General features: G+C 40.4%; 1 protein-coding gene across 1 annotated transcript in view; it reads left to right on the forward strand.

The window, feature by feature from the left end:
* The window catches only part of ANO4 (anoctamin 4), a gene marked incomplete at its 5' end in the record, with an annotated part of 124,919 nt that extends 106,045 nt beyond the window's left edge, over positions 1–18,874 (forward strand). The window contains 8 exon segments of the mRNA XM_030458333.1: positions 483–540; positions 3,400–3,497; positions 7,658–7,800; positions 8,784–8,936; positions 10,094–10,241; positions 12,969–13,088; positions 15,878–15,983; positions 18,683–18,874. Coding sequence (XP_030314193.1) covers positions 483–540; positions 3,400–3,497; positions 7,658–7,800; positions 8,784–8,936; positions 10,094–10,241; positions 12,969–13,088; positions 15,878–15,983; positions 18,683–18,874 — 1,018 coding nt within the window.
* Between the last annotated feature and the right edge of the window lie 5,888 nt (positions 18,875–24,762).

Genomic DNA, 24,762 nt, shown 5'->3' on the forward strand with positions numbered 1-24,762 from the left:
TGAGTAGAAGAATCCATCAGGATGGATTATTTGCATGTGGGAAGTTGTGGGAATCACATGATGAGAAAACAAGGGAGAATAGTAAGAAAATTATGTTTTCCTAATGCAAACAACATTTTCAATGATTCCATAGAAAGGCAAGTATCACAGATCATAGTCTGGTGTAAGGAGGCGGACTGGAAGTTGAAAGCCATTTTCCAAACTGACATGAATGGTTTTATTCAAATTTTCTGTCTTCTCTGCATATGCTGACTATCCAACAGCAGAGTATTTTGTATCGAAATAAAATTGGAAGTAAAAATATTCTTGGCACTTCACAGAAATTATTCCAGGAATCCCCCAAAACGTTTCACAGTGTTACATCTTTTATAGTTACATCAATCACACTAAGATGACATTACATTAAAACAACAGTGTGAGCTTTCTTCTGCTGTGAACAGACTGCTTACACAACATAGTTGATGTATATTCCTGTGCTACAGATTTACAGGACACCCTGGTGCCTACTTACGGCTGATAAATCGGTGGAGACTGGAAGAGGTGAGTGTGTTCTAAGTGAGTTCTCTGCTGCCCACAGATGCAGTGGATAAAAACAGAGCAGATAAACACATAACTCTATCTGGGTATTTTTGTCTGTTTTACTGGGTTTTCAGTTGCTGTCTAACTCCACACTACTGATACTACCATCTGCTACAAAAATATCTACATATTGATATAAATGTCCTTTTCAATGCTAGCAGTTTTCATGTTTACATCACATTTGGTTAGAGGCATCACATAATCACAGAAGAAAGTTAGGGGTTGGAAGGCACCTTGAAAGATTGAGTCCAACTCCCCTGCCAGAGCAGGGTCACCTACAGGAGGTCACATAGGAATGTGTCCAGGTGGGTTTTGAATGTCTTCAGAGAAGGAGACTCCACAACCTCCCTGGGCAGAATCACATGGTTTAAACATTACTCACGTATTTACGCTGAAAATATTTCATCCTTGAAATTAATCAAAGTTGGATATAAAACTGACAATTTTTTTCTTTTTAAAAAACCCCACCTTTCTTCTCATCTTTTCTAGCCTCATTTACCAGGGAGCTAAAATCCAGACACATAAAATGCACTTGAAAATTGACCAAAAGAACTGAACAAATTTCCTAGGAGAGCTACTGTCATGTTTCATGTCTATAAAACCAAATGGATTTGGAAAGCAACAAGAGTTTAGCTTTGAAATTCAGTAAATGACCAATCCCATTTTTTTGGTCAATACATTCAGAACTCAAAAAACCACTTGAGAGTTATTAGAGGTGAACAGCAACAGTTTCTGGATGAGTCATGGAGCTTCCAGTGTTGCTATTTGCACATTCACATCCCATGGTTTCTTTCCTCTTTCAGAGCAGAGCAGCAGAAACAACTCCACAAGCACATGACAAGTGGAAAACGCAGGTCTTACACTGCCAATGTGAATTTACAAACACTTCTAGATATACAAGTATGTTGGTTAATAGAGGTCATCTGAACACTAGCAAAAAAAGGAATAATTTGAAAAAGTCATTCTAATTCCGAAGTAGTGAATTCTGTACACTCAAGGAAATTAACTTTGACATATGGGCAGACAGAAAGTCACCGAACATCTCTTCAAAGTCTAAGAAGGGCCAAACTGACCTAACAATTTGCTACTGTAAAAAGAATTCTGCTCTTTATTTGTCTTCCCTCAGAAGTTTGCTCTTTCCTCTTCCTCTGAACAGGCTCTGGCTTGTCCAACCCTGATAGGAGCCTATTCAATTCCCTGTATCAGCAGGAAACTTTTCCTTTTTCTGGCCAAATGAATTTTCTGATGAGTTACTGGGCTGACTCATCTCACAGAGGCTTCAGAGAGCAGTGGAAGAACCTCACTTGTAGGAGCAGAGGTGGGAGAAACAAAGAACCAGGTTTGAGAGGGAAATATAGCAGCAAGGTGCTCAGCAAGGTCTACAGGTTGGGACAATTGCTGGTGGAAACTGCTATCAGTAGGCCTACTATTTTGAATTTCTCAGAGAGAAAAAAGAAAAAAAAAAGAAAGAAAGAAAAAGAAGTCTAATAAGAAAATAATTGTCTAATAAAAGAAAGTCTCAACTTTATTGACAATATCCATGTTAGGTCTTACTAGAAACATAATGTAGAATAATATAATGCCTAGATATCCCTACTCTAATAGCCCTCTCCTCACCTGTTGGATGAAGCCAAGTATAAGACATTTAATAATATGATATAGTCGGGTCCAGTGTCCATGGGCATATTCAGACTACAATGTACAAAGTGCATTAGTGATGTTATGGTTGTAACATCACTGCTACTTCATTAATACTGCACCTGTCTCTCTTATGTTATATTGGCTCAACTGATTCCTAAAAACAGAAAAAGTATAATTTAATAATACGCTAGAAAAGTTAATTTTAAAAAAAAATACTACTATTATCAGCCAGCCTGTTAATCTAAGAAGAAATTGAATGAGGTCAACAGAAACATCAGCAGGGACCATGGTCCTGAGCACTGTATAGCACAATACGTACAAGAAATTCATATCACATTTTGTTGCAGGTCATAACTAATGTCATTTTTTTTCTCTCTAAAGTTAAATAGCATCAGTTCAATGACAGTGATCTGTTTGATTTAGCCATAATACGCAGGATCTAATGATGCATCTTGGACTGCCACTGTTTGGAACTGCAAAATCAATTATGCAAACTGTTGTTTGAAGGCAGAAAATTTTTGGCCCTTTTCTGTTTCTTTGAATATTTGTTGAAAAATTGTGGGATTACTTACATTTGTGCTGGCTGACCATCTCTCCTAAAAGCAGCACCAGTTCTTCAAGGTCTGGAGCCACTGCTAAGGCAAGCAAGCACCCAGCAAGAGACACTGAGAACTGCTGTTCAAGACAGTTCAGTTTTTCAGCAAGATTATAGGCTTTGCAGAGTTCACTCAGCATGTAGATTAAATAGTACTCAATAAACAATATTCTTTCATTTAGGCATAAACTGCCTGTGCAGCCAGGAGGAATTTTATCTTCATTCTTTGACTTGAGGCACAGTCACCCTCCCCAAAAAAATACTGAAATCATTTGAAGAAATGTGTTAGCCTTTGCCTCTGCCCCACCCACAGCTGTACAACACATTAGCATCTCTACTGGGAAAACTGCATTGCTTTCAACTGATTCTGACCTCTGCAGAGAATTAGATTATGGATTTAGAAGTCTCACTCTATAACACAGTGCCATAATGCTCTCATGAGCTTATATTTTTTAGAAAAAATTGAGAGAATAGCTTTTAATTTACTCTGAGTCAATTATCTAATATCCAGTTGTAGTCTTTAAGAAATGCTTAAGAACCTGACATCAATTCTCCTTAACATTCTGTTTCTTTTTTTTCTGTAGTGCCACCCTAGTGGATGCCTTATTGATCTCTGTATGCAAATGGGTATCATAATGGTGCTAAAGCAGACTTGGAACAACTTTATGGAACTGGGCTACCCGTAAGTAAACATAATGCCTGTTCTTTCCTAGGTCACATAAAAATACTAAGGTTATGCTTTCCTTATAACTAGTTAAAAGCTAGACACAGCAGTCATTATGACAGAAAAACCTCCCTAGGATACATAACTCTTAATATAGTTTTTCAGATGTATAGAAATAGATAGTGTTTGGGGGCTTTTTGCATTGAACATAGTTTTCAAAAATTAAAGTCTACCATAAAGATTGGCAAATAAATAATATATGGGATGTACTTGATTTCATTGAATTGTATTCCTCATTTTAAAACGCCTGAAAAATATGTGTAGGACTGCTGTATTCCTTACACAGGAAATATTATGGGTATCATTTTTTAGCTATGCTAGTAACTTCTAATGTAGATATCACCTTGCTGGGTGATAAAAGATACCCGAAAGGGCAGGTATGAGATAGGAAAAATGCACTGCTGGCATATACACTCTCAGAGATATAAAAATGTACTGACTGGTATGTAGGCGAGTTCCCTAGTGATCTTCAGCATATTATGAAGCTGTGACCTATCTAAAAAGGTTGACAATTATTCATTTCCTATTGATTAATTTCTTATTGATTAATATTTAATAAGCATGTCTAGTATGATTAATATAGAGAGTTGATGCTAGAGATAGTGTGGCAGGTCATCAGGGTAAATTAGCAAGTGTGAAAATGTAAGAGAGCTGACACTGTCAGAAAGTTTGCCCTTGTGAAGTTCAGAGGGATTCACTTGGCTGCAGGATCCACAGCAGAGCTCAGTGCAGAGCTGGGTCCCAGAGCTGCAGCAAGAAGGATGCTGCAGAACTGATCTGAGGCAGCCTCAGTGCTGATCACATCTGGCTTTAATGAGCACAGAGTAAATGATTTAAATGCACAGATTAATTGGCAATCAAGGCACTCACAGCTTCGTCTCCCTAGGTGTGTTCCCAGCGCTGCTTGCCAGGATTTTGCAGCTGTTAGAGCTGGAGGAATTAGCCAGGGTGAGGAGGAGGGAACAGCAGCAGCAGTATTGATTCCCTCTCTTTCCACTCACTGCCTCTTTTGTCAATTTTCATTAGATCTGTCTGCTACCTATTAATAGGGATTTTGAAACCTAATGAAGAGCACAGACGGGGATTAAAGAAGGTGACTGAAGGAGATGGGAGGACAATATTTAAGAGAAAGTGATTTATATAGGAATGAACTAATTCAGGTGAAGTCAGGCTCTTCATTTAGAGTCATAACGAAAATCACATCTACCACACAGTCACAAAAATGTGGATGCTTCAGCATCTTATTTGCTCTCCAGACCTTTCAGTTCACCTTCTAGCCCTGAAAAACCACAGGCAAGTGCATTTCCTTTCTGTGTGAAACATCCACTATTATTTCTGCTAAGAGCATGCATTGCAGTCAATATCATTTGAAAGCAATTGTATAGTCTCTAGTAGAACATCACTGCACCTGCACTGGTGCAGTGTGCATGATGTGAAAACCATACAGAGCCAGCAGTGCTGAGTGCCAAAGCTAACAGCAAAGAATATTTCCTCATAAGGCAGCCCTAAGAGAGAAGCATCAGCAGTCTCTTTTGGTGTTTTTTATAACACTGAAGCGTGGCAGCCCGGCTCTGGTGCAGGCTTGTGCTCTCACGGAGACAGGCAGGACAAGTCAGAAATGGCACTGGGTGTTCCCTGGCGACAGGAACGCCTGCTGTCACATTTCTCACTGACAGCTGTGTCATTAGCTTGTATTCCAAAGTTTATGCCTGAGTTTAAAAGCCAGATTTCAAAGACATCGACTAGAGGCCCTAGGGTGTGTGCTAGAGCATTGATTGTTTAGTGGCAACATTTTCAATACAAATACTGGCATGTCAGTGTGGTGCTTCTGCTTGATACAAACACCACCTCCTCACCTCTGAAAGCATGTATCAATTCTCCTCTCCTGCATAGGTAGGTTTGCAATAACTAAGAAACAAAATATAAATTACTGCTTCATTTGGAGGTAGGAAATAGCAATTTTAAGTTGATGTTTTTCTTGGAAGACGACTATACATCCATATCAAGCCCACAATACATCACACTGCTCACATTTTACTCTCACATCAATCAGAAAATGACATCTCTGACTTCTTCAAAGAGTCTTAGATATTTAGTTACACTGGTTATGGGTTTCCCCTCTCACTGAGGAAGTTACCCAGGATCTGCCTCAGTGTACTGGTCCCCAGATCACCTCACCCCTCAATTTTCTGCCTTTGCAGAAATGCAGTTGTCAGCCCTCTCCCTTTCTCACAGGCAGGACAGGAGAGACAAGGTCCCACCAGGTGCTATGGATTGCAAAGATGTGTGCTTAGCTGGCTCACAGTACGTCACTCACAACCGTGGTCATTCACAGGAAAAGCACTTTTAAGCCAGTGAGTGCTGAGGCCACACTTCGAGTCCTGTGTCCAGTTCTGGGCCCCTCAGTTTAGGAAGGATATTGAGGTCCTGGAGCGGGTCCAAAGGAGGGCAACCAGGCTGGTGAAAGGACTCCAGCACAGACCCTATGAGGAGAGGCTGAGGGAACTGGGGATGTTCAGCCTGGAGAAGAGGAGGCTCAGAGGAGACCTCATCACTCTCTACAACTCCCTGAAAGGAGGGTGTAGCCAGGTGGGGGTTGGTCTCTTTTCCCAGGCAACTCTCAGCAAGACAAGAGGGCACGGTCTCAAGTTGTGCCAGGGGAAGTTTAGGTTGGATATTAGAAAGAATTTCTTTATCAAGAGGGTGATCAAGCATTGGAATGGGCTGCCCAGGGAAGTAGTGGATTCTCAGTCCCTGAAGATATTTAAAAAGAGACTGGATGTGGCACTCAGTGCCATGGTCTGGTAACTGCAGCAGTAGCAGATCAAGGGTTGGACTTGATGATCTCTGAGGTCCCTTCCAACCCAGACAATTCTATGATTCTATGATTCTAAACTTTTTACATGCTAGTGATTGGCTGATAAACACAAATATTTTAGTAATGTCTTGTATTTACATATTTGGGCTTGGAGTCCATACTTATAAATATTTTTCCTGCACTTCTAAGCTCTAGTTTTTAATGTCCTGCACTTACTTTCACCTACACTGCTTTAAGGAAGACATGAAAAGCTATAGGCTATCTGGTGAGTGGCTTGAAAGGAAAAATAATCTCTAAGCTTTAAGAAAATAACCAATTGGCCAAACCCTTATCTGAATGAAGAGGCCATTTGCCTACTATTCACAGACCTGACCAAGCCTCTGTGAAGGCAAGAAGTGAAGTGGAGTCAGGGAAAGGATTGAAATATTTGGGTGTGTCATCACCTTCTGTCTTGTTGAGATGAAAGGGCTAACCATAACTTCAGAGAAAATCTCTGTTGTTTTTTTTTTTCCTCTGTACTAACCTAACTCACATTTTTTGTTAGCCAGACCAGAGCAGCTCCCTGACCTGGAGAGGCAAATGTGTTTATTTCCAATGTGAGCACGTTTCTTTTCCGGCTCAGCACCTCCCATGGTACCCCTATAAATACATTTCTTTAGGAAAAATATTCTCCCTGAAGCTCCCTGACTTCTTGAGATGGAGAGAGCTCTTATGGCAGCCACCATATGTTGTCAGTAGGCCACACACTTCTTTCTGCCTTTGCTTCTCTGAGTGTTTAGTTGCAGACACCATTCCATGGTTGCTTTTTCCCTCCCAGGATTGCCCAGGGACTGCTACCTGGCACACTCTGGGGCCACATAGAGATGCCAGCTCACACATAGGAAGGGATCAAGTGGCATTAGCACTCCACTTACTGATTTCTCAATTAGAACTCCACTGTCTCAACACAGTATCACATTGTGTGATATAAACAGACCCTGAAGTGATTTGCCGTCCTGTATAGAGAAAAAGAAGGTAAATAAATAACGAAAATACGTCCAAATTCTTTCACCATTTTAACATCTAGACCTGGATATCAGCCTACCAGCCATATCTGTTTTCATATCTATTATGCCATGTTCTAAGCCACCTGTATTATTTAATTTCTGCACAGTGGGAATTAATTTTGCAAGGTATGTCACATGCACAAGTGTGCACATGTATGTGTGCACAAGTCATGCACACTTAGCCCCTTCCATATTTTTTTTTAATAGATTACTACTATTATTTACTTTGTTTCTTTAATTTATTTAAAATGCAGGCTAATTCAAAACTGGTGGACCAGGAGAAAACTACGACAAGAGTATGGCACACAGAGAAAAGCAAGCTTCCCACAGTGGGAAAAGGACTACAACTTGCAGCCTATGAATGCTTATGGACTCTTCGATGAATACCTAGAAATGAGTATGGCACTGGCCTTTGTTCTCTCTCTTTTTAATGTTCCTTTTTTTTTTTTTTTTTTTTTTTTATGTGGGCTGATGTATTCTTTTAAATATTATTGAAGGAAGCTGAAGAGGCTGCAAAATGTTTTTCATTCTCACAGGTCAGATGAGGAATGGGAATGAGTATGTAAGAACCAAAACAAATTAATGTAGCTAATAATACTGTTACTGGTTTACTAACTTCACATCTAAGAAATACTTCTCATTCTGACTTTATGTAAGGAAGGTGATTTTTCCAACCAGAGCCCACCTGTCTACCTGCATACATTTCTGAAGTACTTTGCTGTTATTTACTGAAGGAAGTTCTCTAGAGCTTTAATTTTGTAAATGTGTGGTACAGATCTCCATGCTTGTTTATATGTAAAATTCACCATCATTTACTATTGCACATTTACCAAGCTGCTTGCTGCCAAAAGGCATTGCTCTATCCAGAGGGAGGGGAAGATAACTGCTCAAAGAAATGTTGAAGAACAAAAACTTTTCCCCTATGTGACTGAACTGATACATCACGATTTTTTTTTTCATTTGCTCCTCTAAACTGTTACTCTCAAATTAATGGGATACTTGGCAGTCTGAAAACCTACCTTCAGAAACTTACACAAAGTTTCAATCTTCTGCCCATCTCTAGTATAAAAACCAAATGTATTCAGCTCTAATCTTTGCAGGTACTGAGAGATCCTAATTGATGGTGGAGTAAAAATATTTCTTCCTAAAAGCAGTTTGTCCACCTCCAAACTTCACTACAAATTATAAAATCTAGATGTTGCTGTCCATGCCAGTGTTTGTTCCTGTCATCCTTGCTGTGAACTGGCAAGAAGTTGGTGTACAACTGTACAGCTTATTAAGAAGTGATTATTTATATTTGTTTATACATATCTATTATTTGGTATCTTTAGCCGTGGCATAAGATCTTAACAGTTATATTGTGATCTTTCTTTTTCCCAGTTCTTCAGTTTGGGTTCACAACCATTTTTGTGGCAGCTTTTCCACTGGCACCACTTCTGGCCTTACTTAACAATATTATTGAAATTCGGCTCGATGCATACAAATTTGTTACCCAGTGGAGAAGACCTTTAGCTTCAAGAGCCAAAGATATAGGTGAGGTTTTTTTTATGTGTGTGTTATTTTCAAGGCAAAGCATTAACCAAATAAGAAATTAACATTAAGGTATTTTCAGTGATCTTCCCCATTAACAACACACAAATTGATTGCTCAAAAAAATTTCAAGTAGTCCATTTATGCAATAAGTAGTCTACTCATGCATAAGTAGTCTGCTGATGCAATTAATAATCTATATTGCAAAATGTCTTTTAATGATTTTCTGGGTGACTTAGCAGCCAAGATGTTCTAATGAAGTGATCATTGTTATCTGTGGGTTTATCTTGTGGCAGACACAGTGTGAACTTATTCCACTGCTCAGTTTGAATAGAATAACCTCCCTTGGCCTGTTGGTTCACACTTCTTTTGATGCAGCCCAGGATAAAGTTGGTTTTCTGGGTTGCAAGCACACATTGCTGGCTCACGTGGAGCTTCTCATCAACCAACACTCCCAAGTCCTTTTCCTCAGGGCTGTTCTCAATCCATTCTCTGCCCAGCCTATAAATGTACTTGGGATTGCCCAAGGTGCAAGACTTTGCTCTGTAAGTCTAACCTTGTTTAACTACAGTTCTCAGTGATGGTCCTCATGACCAGAGTTGCTGTGTGGCTGTGTCACAAGATCTGTCAGGTGGCTGAGGATTGGCCAGAAAGCCCAGGCAATGCCTAAGGGCTGTGTGCCATTAAATAACATTACTATGCCATGAAGATTATGACACTGTTAGGTACAGGATGACCAGGAGTTGCACACAAGGCCCCTGTCACAGATAGATCATGGATTGCATCTATTCACAACTGCTCTAGCAGCCCCTAGACAGACAGATATCATCATCAACAGGGAGGCTTTCCATGCTCCTCAAAACTGCCCACATGGTTATGTGGCTTAGTGGAGCCAAGGGATCTATGAGCATTTTTTTGCATCTTCCTTGAGATTATTTGCAGGATAAAAAAAGTTTCTACCCAGTGGGAACAGAAACCTGTTCCACTGAGGTCCTGCTGTTCAGTAAGAAAAGATTTTTTTTACTCAGTGACTCTTGGATAGAAACTACATTAAAAATAAAAAACTTGGGTGGTGGAGACAACAGCTTCATAGCATGCAGTATCTCAGGCACTTTGGTTCTGGCTTTTCCTGGAACTAACATATTCTCCTTGTTGAACAGGAATCTGGTATGGGATCCTGGAAGGCATTGGAATTCTTTCTGTAATCACAAATGCATTTGTTATAGCTGTGACATCAGATTTCATCCCTCGCCTTGTTTATGCTTACAAATATGGACCATGTGCTGGCCAAGGAGAAGCTGGACAAAAGTAAGCTTTTCTTAGGGAAAACAGACACTGATGAAAATTACTTACCACTTGAACAGACACAGCACTGCAGCTGTGTATGTTCTGATTCCACAAACACAGATTCATTGCTTGTGCCTAGGTAACAGATATCAGCCACAGATATTGAATTGCAGAGATATTGGTCACAGAATGGGTTGCTGAGTCACTCTAATTTTGTGATGTTAATCCAAGGGGAACATGGCAGAGCTCTTACAGAGGTTGTACAGAGGTTGTTACAGAGGTTGGGTGGCCTTCCCAGCTGGTGTACATAGGTAAATCCCCTCTTTTCATTCTGAAGTGGTGCTGATACTTAGAAGTTACAGATTTAATGGGCATTTTAAAATTATTCACTAGGCTTTTTTTCCTTATATAGTAATCAGCAGGTATTGCTCAAAAAAGTAGTGTCTAACAAGAGGAAGCAATTCCCAACTAATAAATCTATTACTCACAGAACAAAGTACTTTGGTTTTCTTCTAAAACTAGAGTCCTTAGATTAAAATTTTCAGAAGACATTTGTGAACTAAATCCAAGCTGCCTAAGTGGATTTTCTTTCAGTGTTGTTAATCATTGAGATTATATTAGCATGCCCATGGGGCCAGCAAGTGTGAATATAGCTGCTGCATGCCAACTTGTAAAATCCAGGCTGATGGACTTGGGAAGGTCAGTGAATCCAGCTGAAAACAAATGCACACAGTTTGCAAATGATCTTCTAGCAGCTCGATTAGCAAGGACTCTACTGATCAAAGATACCCAATCTAAAGTTTCTAAAATCTAACCCACAGTGCACAGTGACAGGGAGCTTACATTCTGCTATTAGACATATGGCAGACTGATGCTTTTCTTCCCTGCTTCAGAGAGTGAGTTCTTCTGTTGCTGCTTTTTTGCTGTCATTTTGTTGTTACTACTGTTCAGTCATGCTGACTGAAGAAAGGCATCTGGCATAGCAACTCCTGATCAGCAGGAGCTGTGCTGCAAGGAGTTGGGCATTTTAGTTGGTGCTAGGTGAATTGTTCCATTTAATTTAACAGAGATAAAGCCCCTTCATGGGTAAAGAGTTTGGGCTGGTGCCACCTGTTCCTTAGCATGTGCCTCTGTGCCACTATGAAGATTCTTAGGACACTGAGGCATCAGCAGCAGCTCTCCTTGCTGCTGAGTTTCTCAGGACCACTGTGAATGAAAAAACAAGATGCTGAGAGATTTCAATTTTATGAAGACTCAAATATGGCTTTGAAACTAGTTCTGCATAGGGGAAGCAGCTTGGCTCACAGAGGAAGCTCACATCACCTTTTCACAAACTTCTTGTAAAAGTTTTCACACTTCTGCAGCTTTTCTGAGTGCATTTCTAGATGAAAACAGATAGTAATGCTTTGAAAGAGCCAGCTTAGATAAAAACTATTTATGACAGTTTTCTGGATATTGTTAAGTACTGTTACAAAAACAGAAAGTTATTCAAAACCCCACAGGAATATTGGCTTTTCTTAAATTAAGGAATCCAGAACATCTCTTATGTATTAATTTAAATGACAGAGGTGCTTTTCTCTTTCAAAAAACATCTGCAGGAATTAGATCCATATGATAACCCAGTGAAAAATATTGTACTTAAATTAAGTTCCAAATTCAATCAGTATGGAGATTTTTGAGACAAAGACAGATGGGCTTTAAATGTACTTTCTCAAATACTGTAAACTCCATAGTTAAAAAAAAAAAACAAACAAGAAAATTAACAACAAAAAGTAGTGAAATGAGGCAACCAGGTGCCACTAATTGCCAGGGAGTGAGCATGAGCTTGTGTCAAGCCCACCTGTGCCTAGTTAGGGTGTCCCCACTGCGCATGAGCAGAACCAGGGGGCCACTAAAAGGTAAGATCATGCTCACTCCCTGGCAATTAGTGGCACCTGGTTGCCTCATTTCACTACACAAAACAAACAAACAACAAGAAACCCAAATAGCAACAAAACCCACAAAAAACCAAACAAACAAAACAAAACAAAAAAAAAACCAAAATGAACAAACAAAAAAATCAAACAACCAAAGAGAATAAACAACCCAACCCTTACTGTGCCTTATACTCTGCACCAAGCTGAGCAGTGTGCCTGGACTTACTGGTGCTTGAGCAGTGCAGAGTGAAAAGCACCATGAACTTGCCATGTCTCTCCTCAACTTTGTTAGCACCAAACTTTTAAGCCTTTTGGTGACTCCAGCAGCACTTTGTCAGGCAACTTACATCCTTTTGCTCAATGTTCTCCAAACTGACCCTCCTGGTGCTCAGCCACCCTGGGTCTTTCTAATCTCTCTGATTAATGTGGCATTCTGTAAAAAGCTGTTTTAAGAATATTGCCTTTCCATCTGATTTAATGTCCCTTTGTGCCAGTACCCTTATAATAACACTGGGAATATTCTGATCATCATCCTAGTGCTACTAATTAATTTATCTACCTCTACTGTGTCACCTTTTAGGTGACTTTGCTTTTCAAAAGGAACCAGTCCCAGTCTTCACCATTCCCACAGTAATCTACCATTGTTTCACTTTCATTGTCCATCTGACCTACTTGAACATTTATTTTCTATTGCCTCAACATCCCTTTCAACTATTAATACACATCAGAGATATACTGTGGGTTTCATGAAACCCAGAGACCATCCTCCTGGGCACAACAGTTAATGGAAAAACCTTGCTGTGTTCTCACCACAGGATTTTTTTCCCTCTAGGTGTATGGTGGGTTATGTTAATGCCAGTTTATCAGTATTCCTGGTGTCTGACTTTGAAAACCGGTCAGAGCCGACATCAAATGGAAGTGAATTCTCTGGTTCACCATTAAAATATTGCAGGTAAGTACCTGATCAAAACACTTCTTTGTTTTAAGACATTGCAAGGGAGAAGCACCATGCTAAATCTGGGGTTGGATCTAATTTTTAGAACTTAAAAAAATATAATTGAAAGAATTATCTGTTGCTGTTCAGGTATGCTCATGGTACTCCTTGGCTGTTACCTTCATTATTCTTTCCTTAGAGGAGAAGCCAAAAAGTGGATATCTGGCAGGTGATCCTAATGCAGGATTTCTATGATGTCATGGCTTGAACCAAACACAACCATCGTGGAGAAATAGGATATAAAAGGGCCAATAAGAGGTGATTGATTCCTTAGGTAACAGTGAGATATAACTGTAATCACATTATATCATGGGATATGCACAAGGAAGTCAAGGTTGCACAGAAGTGACCACATTGAGCTATTTCACTGGTCTGCCAGGGGTAAAACAGGGTTTGTCCTAAGATACTTTTACAAAACCTCAAATCCAGCACTTCACAATTGCTGAATGGTTAATAGATTTTTGTCATTGCTTACAGGTGTGATTATTTGTGGTTTGAATGTAAATTAAATGGGAAGTTAACTATCTGTGTGTCTCTGTCCTCAGCCAACAGACTGGAGAAACTGCAGTCTGAGACTAGTCTGTAACAACAGATTTGCACCTGATTGATTTTAATGGTCCAAAGAAACAAGGCTCTACATGAAGGTCTTAACCGAGGTCCCAGCCAAAAATACCAAATAAACACAGCTACTTTTTTAAAATTGAAACAATGTACATGCACTTTGTCTCAGTACTTTTCACTTTAGTGAGTGCCTGAAGAAAAAAGAAGCAATGTGATACAGCAAAAGTTAGTGATACCTTGTGATACTGTAGCATCTTTGATCAGAAGTTTGAGTGGAATAGAGTATGAAGTAGGAATAATTTTGTTTATCTAACTGATATTTAAGGCTGTTGCAACTTATTCGACAGAAAGAACATCCCAATGTTGAATCCATGGATAACATTTTCTGAGGAGCAGAACCACTTTGAGAATACTTCATTCCACATTGCTTGCCATAGCAGCATAAAATAATGTTTTGTAATTCTGATCATTCTCTTCTTCCTCTTTAATTCCTTTCTTCCCCAACTGCAAGCGTGAGATCACTACTACTTAAAGCCAATGGCAGAAATCTCATCAACAACAACAAAAAAGTTGTTCCCTCAATATACCATAATTAGTATATTGGCAATGACATCACTGTCCAGCACCTCAATGTCCTTCTTTTGGTGAGGGGCCCCAAAGTGAGCACAGTACTCAAGATGTGGCCTTGGCAATGCTGAGTACAGGGGCAGAATCACTTCCCTAGTCCTGCTGGACACACTATTCCAGATACAAGCCAGGATGCTGTTGGCCTTCTTGGACACCTGGGCACACTGCTGGCTCATATTCAACCAGCTGTCTACCAAGACCCTCAGGTCTTTTTCCTCTGGGCAACTTTTCAGCCATTCTTCCTCAAGCCTGCAGTGTTGCATGGGGTTGTGCTTGTAAAACATTCTGAACTCTGAAGTCAGCTTGCTGCTTGCAGAAGATCAGCTCAGGATACTGGGATTGTACTAGGGATACTGCAGTTTAAGAGGTTTGTTGCTGGGTGTCAAGACACAGTTTATTTCATATTGTATAGCACCCTCTGCATTTTAGAGAAAATGAACCTTCAGTGTGAAATACAGATTGTCATAGAGATGAAATAACTGTTTATTAGTTTTGCTCATCTTAGTTTTCTTTAGTTGTTTAATACCAACTTAGAGTTCAAGCTGAAGTGTATTATTTACTGTAGTATTATCAATCGTTTTTATGATAAGCTTTCTGTCCCATCCACGAAGCAGATTTAGGAGAAAAAAAATTTACACTACTTTTGTATTAAGTTTCTGCAACAATATTTTGGAATTAACATTCCGCTACTAGAAATGGACTCCAGAATGTGTGGCTTAAACATATTTATGATTTGTTAATGTAATTTTTGAGTCCTCCTGGATCCACCTTTAGCATTAGATATTTCTAGTTATGGTACTGAGACCTGAAGTCTTTGAAGAATCATTCTGTGAGACAAGACTCTAAATCCCTTTCTTACACATCCCTTGCCCTGTTGGTACAGCAAGAGGTGCAGTTCTGGCTCTACTGAAGTCAGAATGAAGGCTTTACACCAGGGATTGGCCAGCTAATTGACCAAGGGCCAGATGGAACCCATGGAGCAGTTAAATATGAATTTTGGGAAGGCTTCCAGGCTGAAAAAAATGGGGACATTTATGGTTTTAAAATTAAAGGAAAAGTGGACATCAAAACAGCAGAGCATCCCAGCCTGCTCCATGTTCTGAGGCGATGCCTGCAAGGCACATGTTGCACTGCCAAGGGAGAAGCTGCAGGGTGCTGGAAACTGCAGGTGCTGAGTGTATTTGCTTCAGCAATTTCACTCCATACAGGCACAGGCCTGGCCCTTCATTGATTTTCCATCAGCATCTGGAGCATGAAGTGCACTTCTGCAGTTCATCTTACTGTTATGTTTCATCTCATAAGTAAACACATTTAGGTGAACAAAAGTGTGGAAAGTGGAGGTGATAAGGATACTTTGAAAACATGCACCTGGTCTGAAATAAGACAAGCAGAGGCCCAGCCTGAGGAGCAATGAGTGCTGGGGTAACTTGCACTGTCTGAATGGAGATCATTTCGGTCCTTAAAATGCCATGATCAAGAAGAGCTGGGTTTTGGTTTTGCCTTCCTCCCAGGCAGCAGGGCAGGAGCTTGCTGACTACCTTATTCCACTTCTCTTTCAGGTACAGGGACTACCGGGACCCCCCTGACTCCCCGGAGCCCTACGGTTACACCCTGCAGTTCTGGCACGTCCTGGCTGCACGGCTGGCGTTCATCATCGTGTTTGAGGTCAGTGACCATTGAGCTGGCAAAACAAAACCAGCAAAATGAAACCTGCTTCTCCTTGAAGCTTTATCATTGGAGGTGATCTACGCTGGTAGCTGTTGAGTTTTCCAGATTAATTTCTGCTGTTGGTATTTTGCTTTGTATACTCAGATCTGTTTTCTGAAGAGTCACAGGTTCTATCAAAAAGGGGAACGCAGCACTTCAAAAACTGTGACAGTGACTTGCAAAGATGGGAAATAGATGGAGCTTTTGTTTACTTTCCATGTTTTGCCATTTGGTAGGCTGGGAAGCTGTATGCTAACCAGTTTGTGAGGAAGGGGTAAAGGAACATGAGAACGTGAAATCTAAACAAGTGAAAAATCAAGCGAGTTTAAATTAGAGTATTTCCACATCTAGCTTTTTTCTCTATTTTTTATTACATTTAATTCCCCCAGAATGATTAGCATCACAAAGATGATGACAATGAAAAGGATTCGATACCTTTGCCAGTGTTCATAATATTAGTATTTACTATCAATATCTCAGAAATCTTTAAGACAAACCAGAGAAGATAATATCAGCTTCACATGACAGGTATTCCCATGCTGATTTTGAAAATGAGAGACAGGAGGGTAAATAAACAGGATGAGATAATTTACAAAACAAAATGAGCTCTTAACACCTGAATTTCAGGCGCCTGAATATCCCTGCCAGAAACCAAGGGCTCAGCATCTCTCCAGCATGAGCAGTTTGAAATGCCTTTTATACTGTGAAGAAGCCAAAAAGGGAAAAAATTATTTTTAAAAACTCTTTACTCAATCCACTGCTCTGAAATCATAGCAACAGGGCATCCAACACAGATATGGAAGTTGTAGTCACCATAAGTTACTGGCATAATGCTCGCAAGCACATAGTGCATTTCTAATTCACAGCACTATGTAAATTTATTCTGAGCTGAGCTTTTGAAGCACCTCTTTAGACCACAGAACAGAAGTATTTGAACTAGTTGAAAGGTGAAGGGGAAACATTTGTTAGATTTTTTTTTTCTTGTGTAGGGATGTCTCAGGGGCTCAGCAGATACCTGAGATCTGCAGTGAATTGCCCCTCATTGTCATTTACAGCCTCTCCCTGATGAAGGGAGCTTATGGCACTGCAGGTTGGCTTTCTCTATTCTGTACACTAGACTAACTCATCAGAGGTTGCTTCTAATGGGTTCTGCTCTTCCATGATCACACTGAGGGAAAAGTTAAGGGAAAGAAAAATTTGACAGAGGCCTGATGGGCTTAACCTCTTCTTTGTTTCTTGAGCTATTGGCACTCAGAGCCAGGGTGACTGATTCCAAATAGAAGCACAAGAACAGCCTTGGCAGGCCAGCCTAAGCAGTTTTAAGATGGAAGAGAGCCTGGCTTCTTGATCCATATGCCTTGGCATAAAGGCAGCATGGCATAAGGGCATAGATAACTGAGGAAGAAAAATTAGCCCTGCTCAGGTCTCAGTGCCCAGGCAAATTTGTGACCTGATGTGGAATAGCTTTTGCTGTCTGCCCAATAGTTGCACAAGAGATTTGACTTTGTTCTGCCCTAACCAAAGCCATAGGCTGGCTCATAGCTGCCTCCCTCAACAGAAGCCACTGTTTGTTGGCACTGAAAATTGCTCTCTTATCTACGAAACCAAAAAGGTAATTGCATCAGAAACCATGACTATCTTCCTTGGTGGAAAACACTAATGGCTGTACAACAGTTCCAGTAAAAGATTGTGCTAAGAGAGAAGTGATTTGAAACAAGGGTGGGATTTATAAATTAGTAACTACCTCTACTCAGACATATTTTTGATACTGTGGATGGGGTTATTTTGGCTATCTTGACCTTAAAACCAAACATCTGTATTTTCTGCAACTGCAAAAGGAATTATTTGTCCAGGCTAAGCTGACCAAAAAGATTTGGGGGCTTTTTAGGTTTGGCAAAGAAAACAAATTAAAGTATTGTGCATTTATTGCTCACGAGGGAAGATTTATTATTCCTCATGTTAGATTTTCTTTTTGGTGGCTTTCAAAGGAAAGGTTCTGATTGGAGAAGGTTACCTTTACTTCTCCAATGTAGAATGAGTGTCCTTTCTGAAATGGAGGATTTTTCTGTTTCTCTGTTCATCTGCTCAAGTGGAGTATGTGTCCAAAGAGCATCTTTAATGAAACAAAGTAGGACACTCAAGCAATCCTCCCCCGTAACACTCAAGCTTGCTTGTGACATGTCTAAAATATGAGGGACAAAGGATCAGCTACCCTGTATTTAATTGTGATGTTTAGTAAATGGGAATATAGCTTTGGATGAGAGACAGTATGAGAAAAAAATGTTATGTTTTCCATAGGTAATTCACTGCTTCTGATACTGATGCAAGGGGTTTTTGGTAACAGGCAAGAAGTATTACATTATTTCGTCCTCCTCTTCCTTTTAGGGAAATCCACTACTACCAGGCCCTGCCCAAACAACATTAAAACAAAGCATGGCCATGTTTAAACACACAGGTCACACAACAGTTGTCAGGCCTTATTTGAACTCAGCTGCTCTTAACCTTTGCAGAGATACAAACAACAAACCCACTCACTTTGGCTGGAGCTTCTATGGGGGAAAAGTCATTGTGGTTTGTTTTCTTCAAATGTAGTACCTGTTTTCTTCCTAAGATTTGAATTTTTCATCCCCCCCCCCCTTTTTTTTTTGTTTTCACAGCACCTCGTCTTTTGCATAAAACACTTGATTTCCTACTTAATCCCAGATCTCCCAAAAGATCTGAGAGATCGGATGAGGAGAGAAAAGTACCTGATTCAGGAAATGATGTATGAAGCTGAGCTGGAACGTCTGCAGAAGGAGCGGAAGGAGAGGAAGAAGAATGGAAAATCTTATCACAACGAGTGGCCATGATAGGGTGAGGAAGAAACTGCTTTAAAGAAGATAGGAATTCTGTTTATAAAAATTCCCTAGTTTTCTACAGTGGAGAGTGCAGTGAAAGGAATGGTCAGTCAGTCTGACAGAGTCTTAGCACATATGTGCCCATGTTTAAGAAGGTGCACATTGCCATAAGCCTTTTGAAATTAGAGGTCTCGCAAGGCTTAGCCTTCTCCAGAGCTAACGTCAGCATGAGCAGATCAGACCAATGCTTAAGTCGCTGCACTCTTTCCAGGAAGCTCCCAGGCCCTGACTTAAATTCAGGGCCCTGAACTTCAAAGCAGTTTTATCTCTTACAGTGCTTTTACACAACTCGGCAATCTCACGGCTCCTTCTCAAGACCAAGTTGCTACTTCATAACAAGTGACTGTGCATTAGCACCATGGTGGCATCTGTCCATGTGTGTGGCCACCATCCGCAGCACATGCATGGCAATGTTGCCTTCTTGAACACTGCACTAAGCTGTTAGCTTGCATTTACCACGAGTTAAGGTCACACACGTGGACCAACTCCATAGCTGCAACACTACCGAAGCATTTTTTTAGGGGGAGACACTTGATCACAGGTCTCACCGACTGGTCTAACACTGCTGAAATACTTAGATGTGCAGAAGTGCTGAAGAGGTCAAGACAGACAAGTGGCTAGAGGCCACTTATTTGGAAATGATACTGTGAAAAAAGTTAGTAACACATTTTTAAGATTTGAACAGTGCCTTTTCAGCTATAGGACTATCTGGTCTCTGAAGGAAACAAATCAGACTAGGGCATCTTGCCCAGAACTGCTTGTCTATTTGTATGGCAAGGTAACATCGAAGCCTCGTCAGGAATTAGGGTGTGTGATTCATTTAACAGAAGACAGACTGTGTCACAAAGACCTATCTGCACAAGTAAAACCAAAAAAAAAAAAAAAAAAAAAAAAAAAAAAAAAGTTCAGCAAAGAACAGAGCAAAGAACAAAAAGAACAGACTCATCCAGAATCTCTTTACTCACAACATTTTCTTTATTCATCCATTATCTATGAGGGAGTGGAGGTGGAAAATAGGACAACAGTAAGTTTTGTGGAATACTTTGAAATCCTTCATGCAGATCTATTCCACAGAGGCTGCAGAATTAAATTTGGGTGAAACAGGCCACTGTATTTACCCTTTTGCAAATTCTTTAAGAAATAAAACCACTTCTGAGATTATTTACCCAAAACAGTGCTGTAGGCCTGAAGACTGCAGAAGGTTGGGTGCAGACACAAGAATCAAAACATTGAGTGTTTTGAAAGCTTTATCAGCCCTTGCCTCAAAGTGATAGCACTGCAGTTCTTGCAGAACATGCAGTGGCATAATCAGCCACAACATGAAGAAGGAAGTTCAATCACCAAGACTACAAAGCCAAATGGAAGCAAGCCTTTGTCCTGGTGAAGACAGACACAAAATCCTAGAGTATATCAGTTCACCCAGCCCTTTTCCAAATACCTAGATCTCCATAAAAATTGGTTTTCTCAGAAACATTAAGGAATTGTGACCTTGTTAGTTTGAAGATATTTAAGAGGAAGGAAAAGTCAGCAACTTCTTTCTTCAGATTCTTCTTGCTCTTCTGGAAAGACCACACAGTGCAAGACCTTATGGACCAATGCCTCAGGCTCCACAAGACAGCAGGACCACTTGCACTAGGACCACATATTGTCAAATTAAATATATTCTTTCCACTGCAAGGGAGAACTGTTCCATTTCCATGGAGGCTATGGAGGAAAGGTTTTAATGTAAGGTAGTAGGGCTAGAGGAAGGAGAAGGGTGGAAGAAAATGTATGCACCCACATCTCTGTAGCCAGTGCCAGCCTATTTGCTGCAAAGAACTTCTCCAGTAGAGACCTATCATCTTACATGGAAAATATAAATGGCACAACAGCTCCCATTTATTGGGTGTTCCTAGCCCAGGTCTGAGGGACCCATGAGGCAACATAAGCACCAAATGAATTTAAGAATTAATCTGTTCTCTGTTGTTTTGGTGCCAAAAATGAGCGGGGAACATGACAAATGGCTGTGGGGTGAATTCCTGGCTAATGAGGAAGTGAACTTGTTTATCTTCACTTCAGCTTACAGCAGCTGGGGACACATCCCATGTGGGCAGTGGAGAAACAGGGGTGTTGGTACCAGATGATCTTAAAGGTCCCTTCCAACCCTGAAAATTCTATGATTCTATGATTTCTGCATCTGCAAACAGGGGGTGAGGATTAGGCAATGTCATCCTCCAATTACCACATGACAGAGGGGTAGGTATTTACTACCCACCACCTCGAGGTGCATACTGCACCTGCAGCCTGGGGTCTCTTGGGCAGGATGGCTGTGCAAAAATCACATTCAGACCAAATCCACATCAGCAATTGGATCTATAAGCATACCCTTCATTTAATATCTAAAAGAACAGATGACAAGAGCTGAGAAACTGTTTGCTAAGTAGTAAAGTGTGATGTGTCACACGTAAAACCAGTGTCACTCATGAGTGTGAACCTTTGCAAACTCCTGCAGTAAGATACCACTTTGTGAATGCAGAGCTCAGTAACTTCTCAAAACTGGGCGGAAACCTCCTAAAATATAAACTGTCTTTAACTCCAGAGGAACCACCGCAATATAATGTGCCAAAACAAATGAAGTACAGCAGAAATACTACAGGTAATAATTGCTTTCAAGACTAGTTTTCAACTTAGCTGCATTAGGATGAATTTTCATGATGATACATTGCTAGAAGCTGTGTCCTGTTCTGCTCCAAGTGAGAACACAAACTGGCTGCTCGCTAAAGCTTGGGCTAAGTGTGATGCTGGAAGGGGCTCTGACCTTCCTGTTGGATCCTTCAGGGCTTTTCTGTTGCTTAATGCTGACCAGAAAACCCACTGAGATTTCTGTGCTACTGGTCTGCAGAAAAGGTTTCCCTGAGTCCTTCAGAGCTGTATAGCAGAACACTCAAGAAAGAATGAACCCTTTTTGTTTATTAACTAGCAAGGTGTGATACAAACAATATGCTAATAATAAATGGAATCTCAATGCTCTCTAGATAACAAATTCATGCCATTCCCTTCTTTCTGATCTGATGATGGGTTTTGTTTAAACCTCCAGGTGACCATCCTATACGTTGTTTACTTATTCCAGCTCCACAAGAGCACTACCTTCAAGGGAATGAGAAAAAAATGACACCTCAATGCATGCCACAGACATGTTACATAGCAAGCAGGACAGCACACACAAGGATTAACTGTGAAAATATCTTGCAATCAGCATAGGATTGATCTCCTTGACTATTCTTGACAGCAAGCATGTACTTCATGAGCATTTGCAGACCAGTTTTTAAAACCATGGAAAAAAAAATTGTATATTGGGACTGTTTTTCAGCCTGTTTGCTACCTTTTTTGCATTATGTCCCATGTTGGTTTTACAGATCTTAGAATAAAAAAATGTAAATTAACAACCTGGATACTTTGACAAAAGGAAAATCCTAGGTATAGAATATCACCCACATTCAAGTCACCAAATACTGCAACTGAAACCCTGTTTACAAATCAGTTCTTTTTTTTCTTTTTAAATCTGAGGGGAGTTATGTTATTTACCATATATATAATATATATAAAGTATATAGAGAGATTGTTTATTTGTAAATAGTAAAATCCTATGGAGAAGATTGTCAAGTTTTCACACATTAAAAAGAAAAAATCATCAACATAAAGCCATGTTTAATGCTTGTATAATGTGATGCAATAAACTTTAAAATAAATTATGCATATGAAATATTTGCTGCTTGGTATACGTGAGTTGTTTTCTATTTATCTTATTTGCTCAGAAGGCAAACAGACCACTCATGTGGAAGCAAACTGAAATGCAGACCAAAAGAAGGGCCAAAATCCATCATTGCTTTCTCTGGATTCTTTGTGTATTCATAGTCAAATAACATTCCTGTTGTGGGTTTAGTTCTTTCTTTTTTTATTTTTTTTTTTCCTTACTAGTCTCCTGACTGCCAGATGCTGCATGCAATTTGGACAGTGTGGAATGTCCCCACTCCCACGGAATTATTTGGCTTTGAGCACCCTGTATTTATCACGGGAGCTTTTACCCAGGAGATATGAAGGATCAGCACTGCAGGAGAGTGATGGAGACACCAAGAATTATCTTGCTGCTTTTACAGAAACAAGGCCTTGGCTGAGAGTGCAACTAGCAGAGGACAGCATATAATCCCAGAGAAAAGATTATTAAAAATCAATTGCTTTGTGATGCTATTTAAAAACAGAAGCATATAGGAAAAAGTAAAGCAGAGTCACTTTCTTGTTCTGCAGCAAACATGGGAGGTTAGATAGCAAGAAATGGGGGAGATGCCAGGGTCATCTGGAAAGCTTAAGAATGTTTGTCTCTAAACCTCTTACAGCAAAATGCCCTCCCCACTGAAAACCCATCTTGAAATTGTGACTGTGGACCAATAGCTAATGCTGGGCGTAAACTTGCACTTCATACTACAATTAAATGACTTCTCAGAGCCCAAACAGTGACTTCAGACAGTAAGTTGGTCATTTACATGTTTTCTGTTTTAAACAACTACTTGAATTCAAAGCACTGAGAAAAAAAAAAAACACTGGTGTTACATTTTTTCTTAACTGGGAGCATCAGTCCTCACAAATGAGACAGGTGGAAGTCACAGATCATTCCAGATACTTTAAGGCAGTATCAGTTACAGTGCAGTGATCTCAGCAACACAGGCTGGGATCAGTCACTCTCCTGTGACACTCAAGAACATTAATTGAAAGGGCTGTAGCCATACCAGCAGGTCAAGGGCTTGCTACTGGCTTCTCTTCTCAGTCCACAACTTAACTCTATACCATAAAGTACAGGCACAAAGAGGCACACCAGCCCACATCATTTAAGCACTCTGCAGCAGCATGGACATATCACCACTTACCCTTTTTCGAATGCGTGGGCTGAAAGTACCTGGTAAGTACAAATTATAACATTCCAAGGCTCAAGGACTATTCCATAGCACACAATAACCTACTTCTGTGTCATGGAGACAAAGCACAAGGCTGAATAAGCTGGAAGTAATGGAAGTTTTCACCCTCCCACACCACAAGGACAGAGTAATGGTCTGTGCTTCTCTTGCCAATTCAGTCAGAGGATGAGCCATCCCATGTCCTGCAGCCCTGGAGAAGCCTTCACTAAACAATCACTCTGTGATCCCTTCCCTGTTCTGCATGAATTGTGCATTGGCCTGCCTGCCAAAACACACAAGGTGCTCTTGCCTGATCTGGGCCAACCTTGACCATGAAACCCCAGAGTGACAACATGAACCCAAATGGCTATATGAGGCTTCAGCTCACAGGACTACAGGAAACAGCAGTGGCAACTGCAGATGCAGCCTTTCCTCTTGACCCTCAGTACAGCAGGGTGCCCTCTTCTTGTATTAACATCTCTGCCCCACTACACCTAGCCCAGTGTAAGAGCAGTCGTGGCCCAGCACACTGGGAACACAGTAGGAGACTACTGTGGTTCTGCTATACAGCATTGAATAAAAAGCCCCAACACATCATTTCCTTCATGTGGACCAGGGCAGCAGAAGAGGGAGACAGGGTGTGAAGAGAAGGATATTACAGACTCCTGCCTCTACCCATCACCAGAGACACTCTCATAGCTTCCAGCAGTGACCACAGCAGAGGAGATGCAGGTAACCAGGGAATAGGTGACTTAATAAAACAAATACATACAGCAAAACCAGCAAAGTAAATACACTTTCAGGATCCTACAAAGGAACTAGATGGCACTACATACACCTTCTGCACTAAAAAAAGACCAGCTGTTTCTTGAAATTTGGTAAAGCCCTAATCTCTTCGTACTTTGCCTTAAA

The sequence above is a fragment of the Calypte anna genome, chromosome 1 (genome assembly GCF_003957555.1).
Source record: "Calypte anna isolate BGI_N300 chromosome 1, bCalAnn1_v1.p, whole genome shotgun sequence".
Taxonomy (NCBI): domain Eukaryota; kingdom Metazoa; phylum Chordata; class Aves; order Apodiformes; family Trochilidae; genus Calypte; species Calypte anna.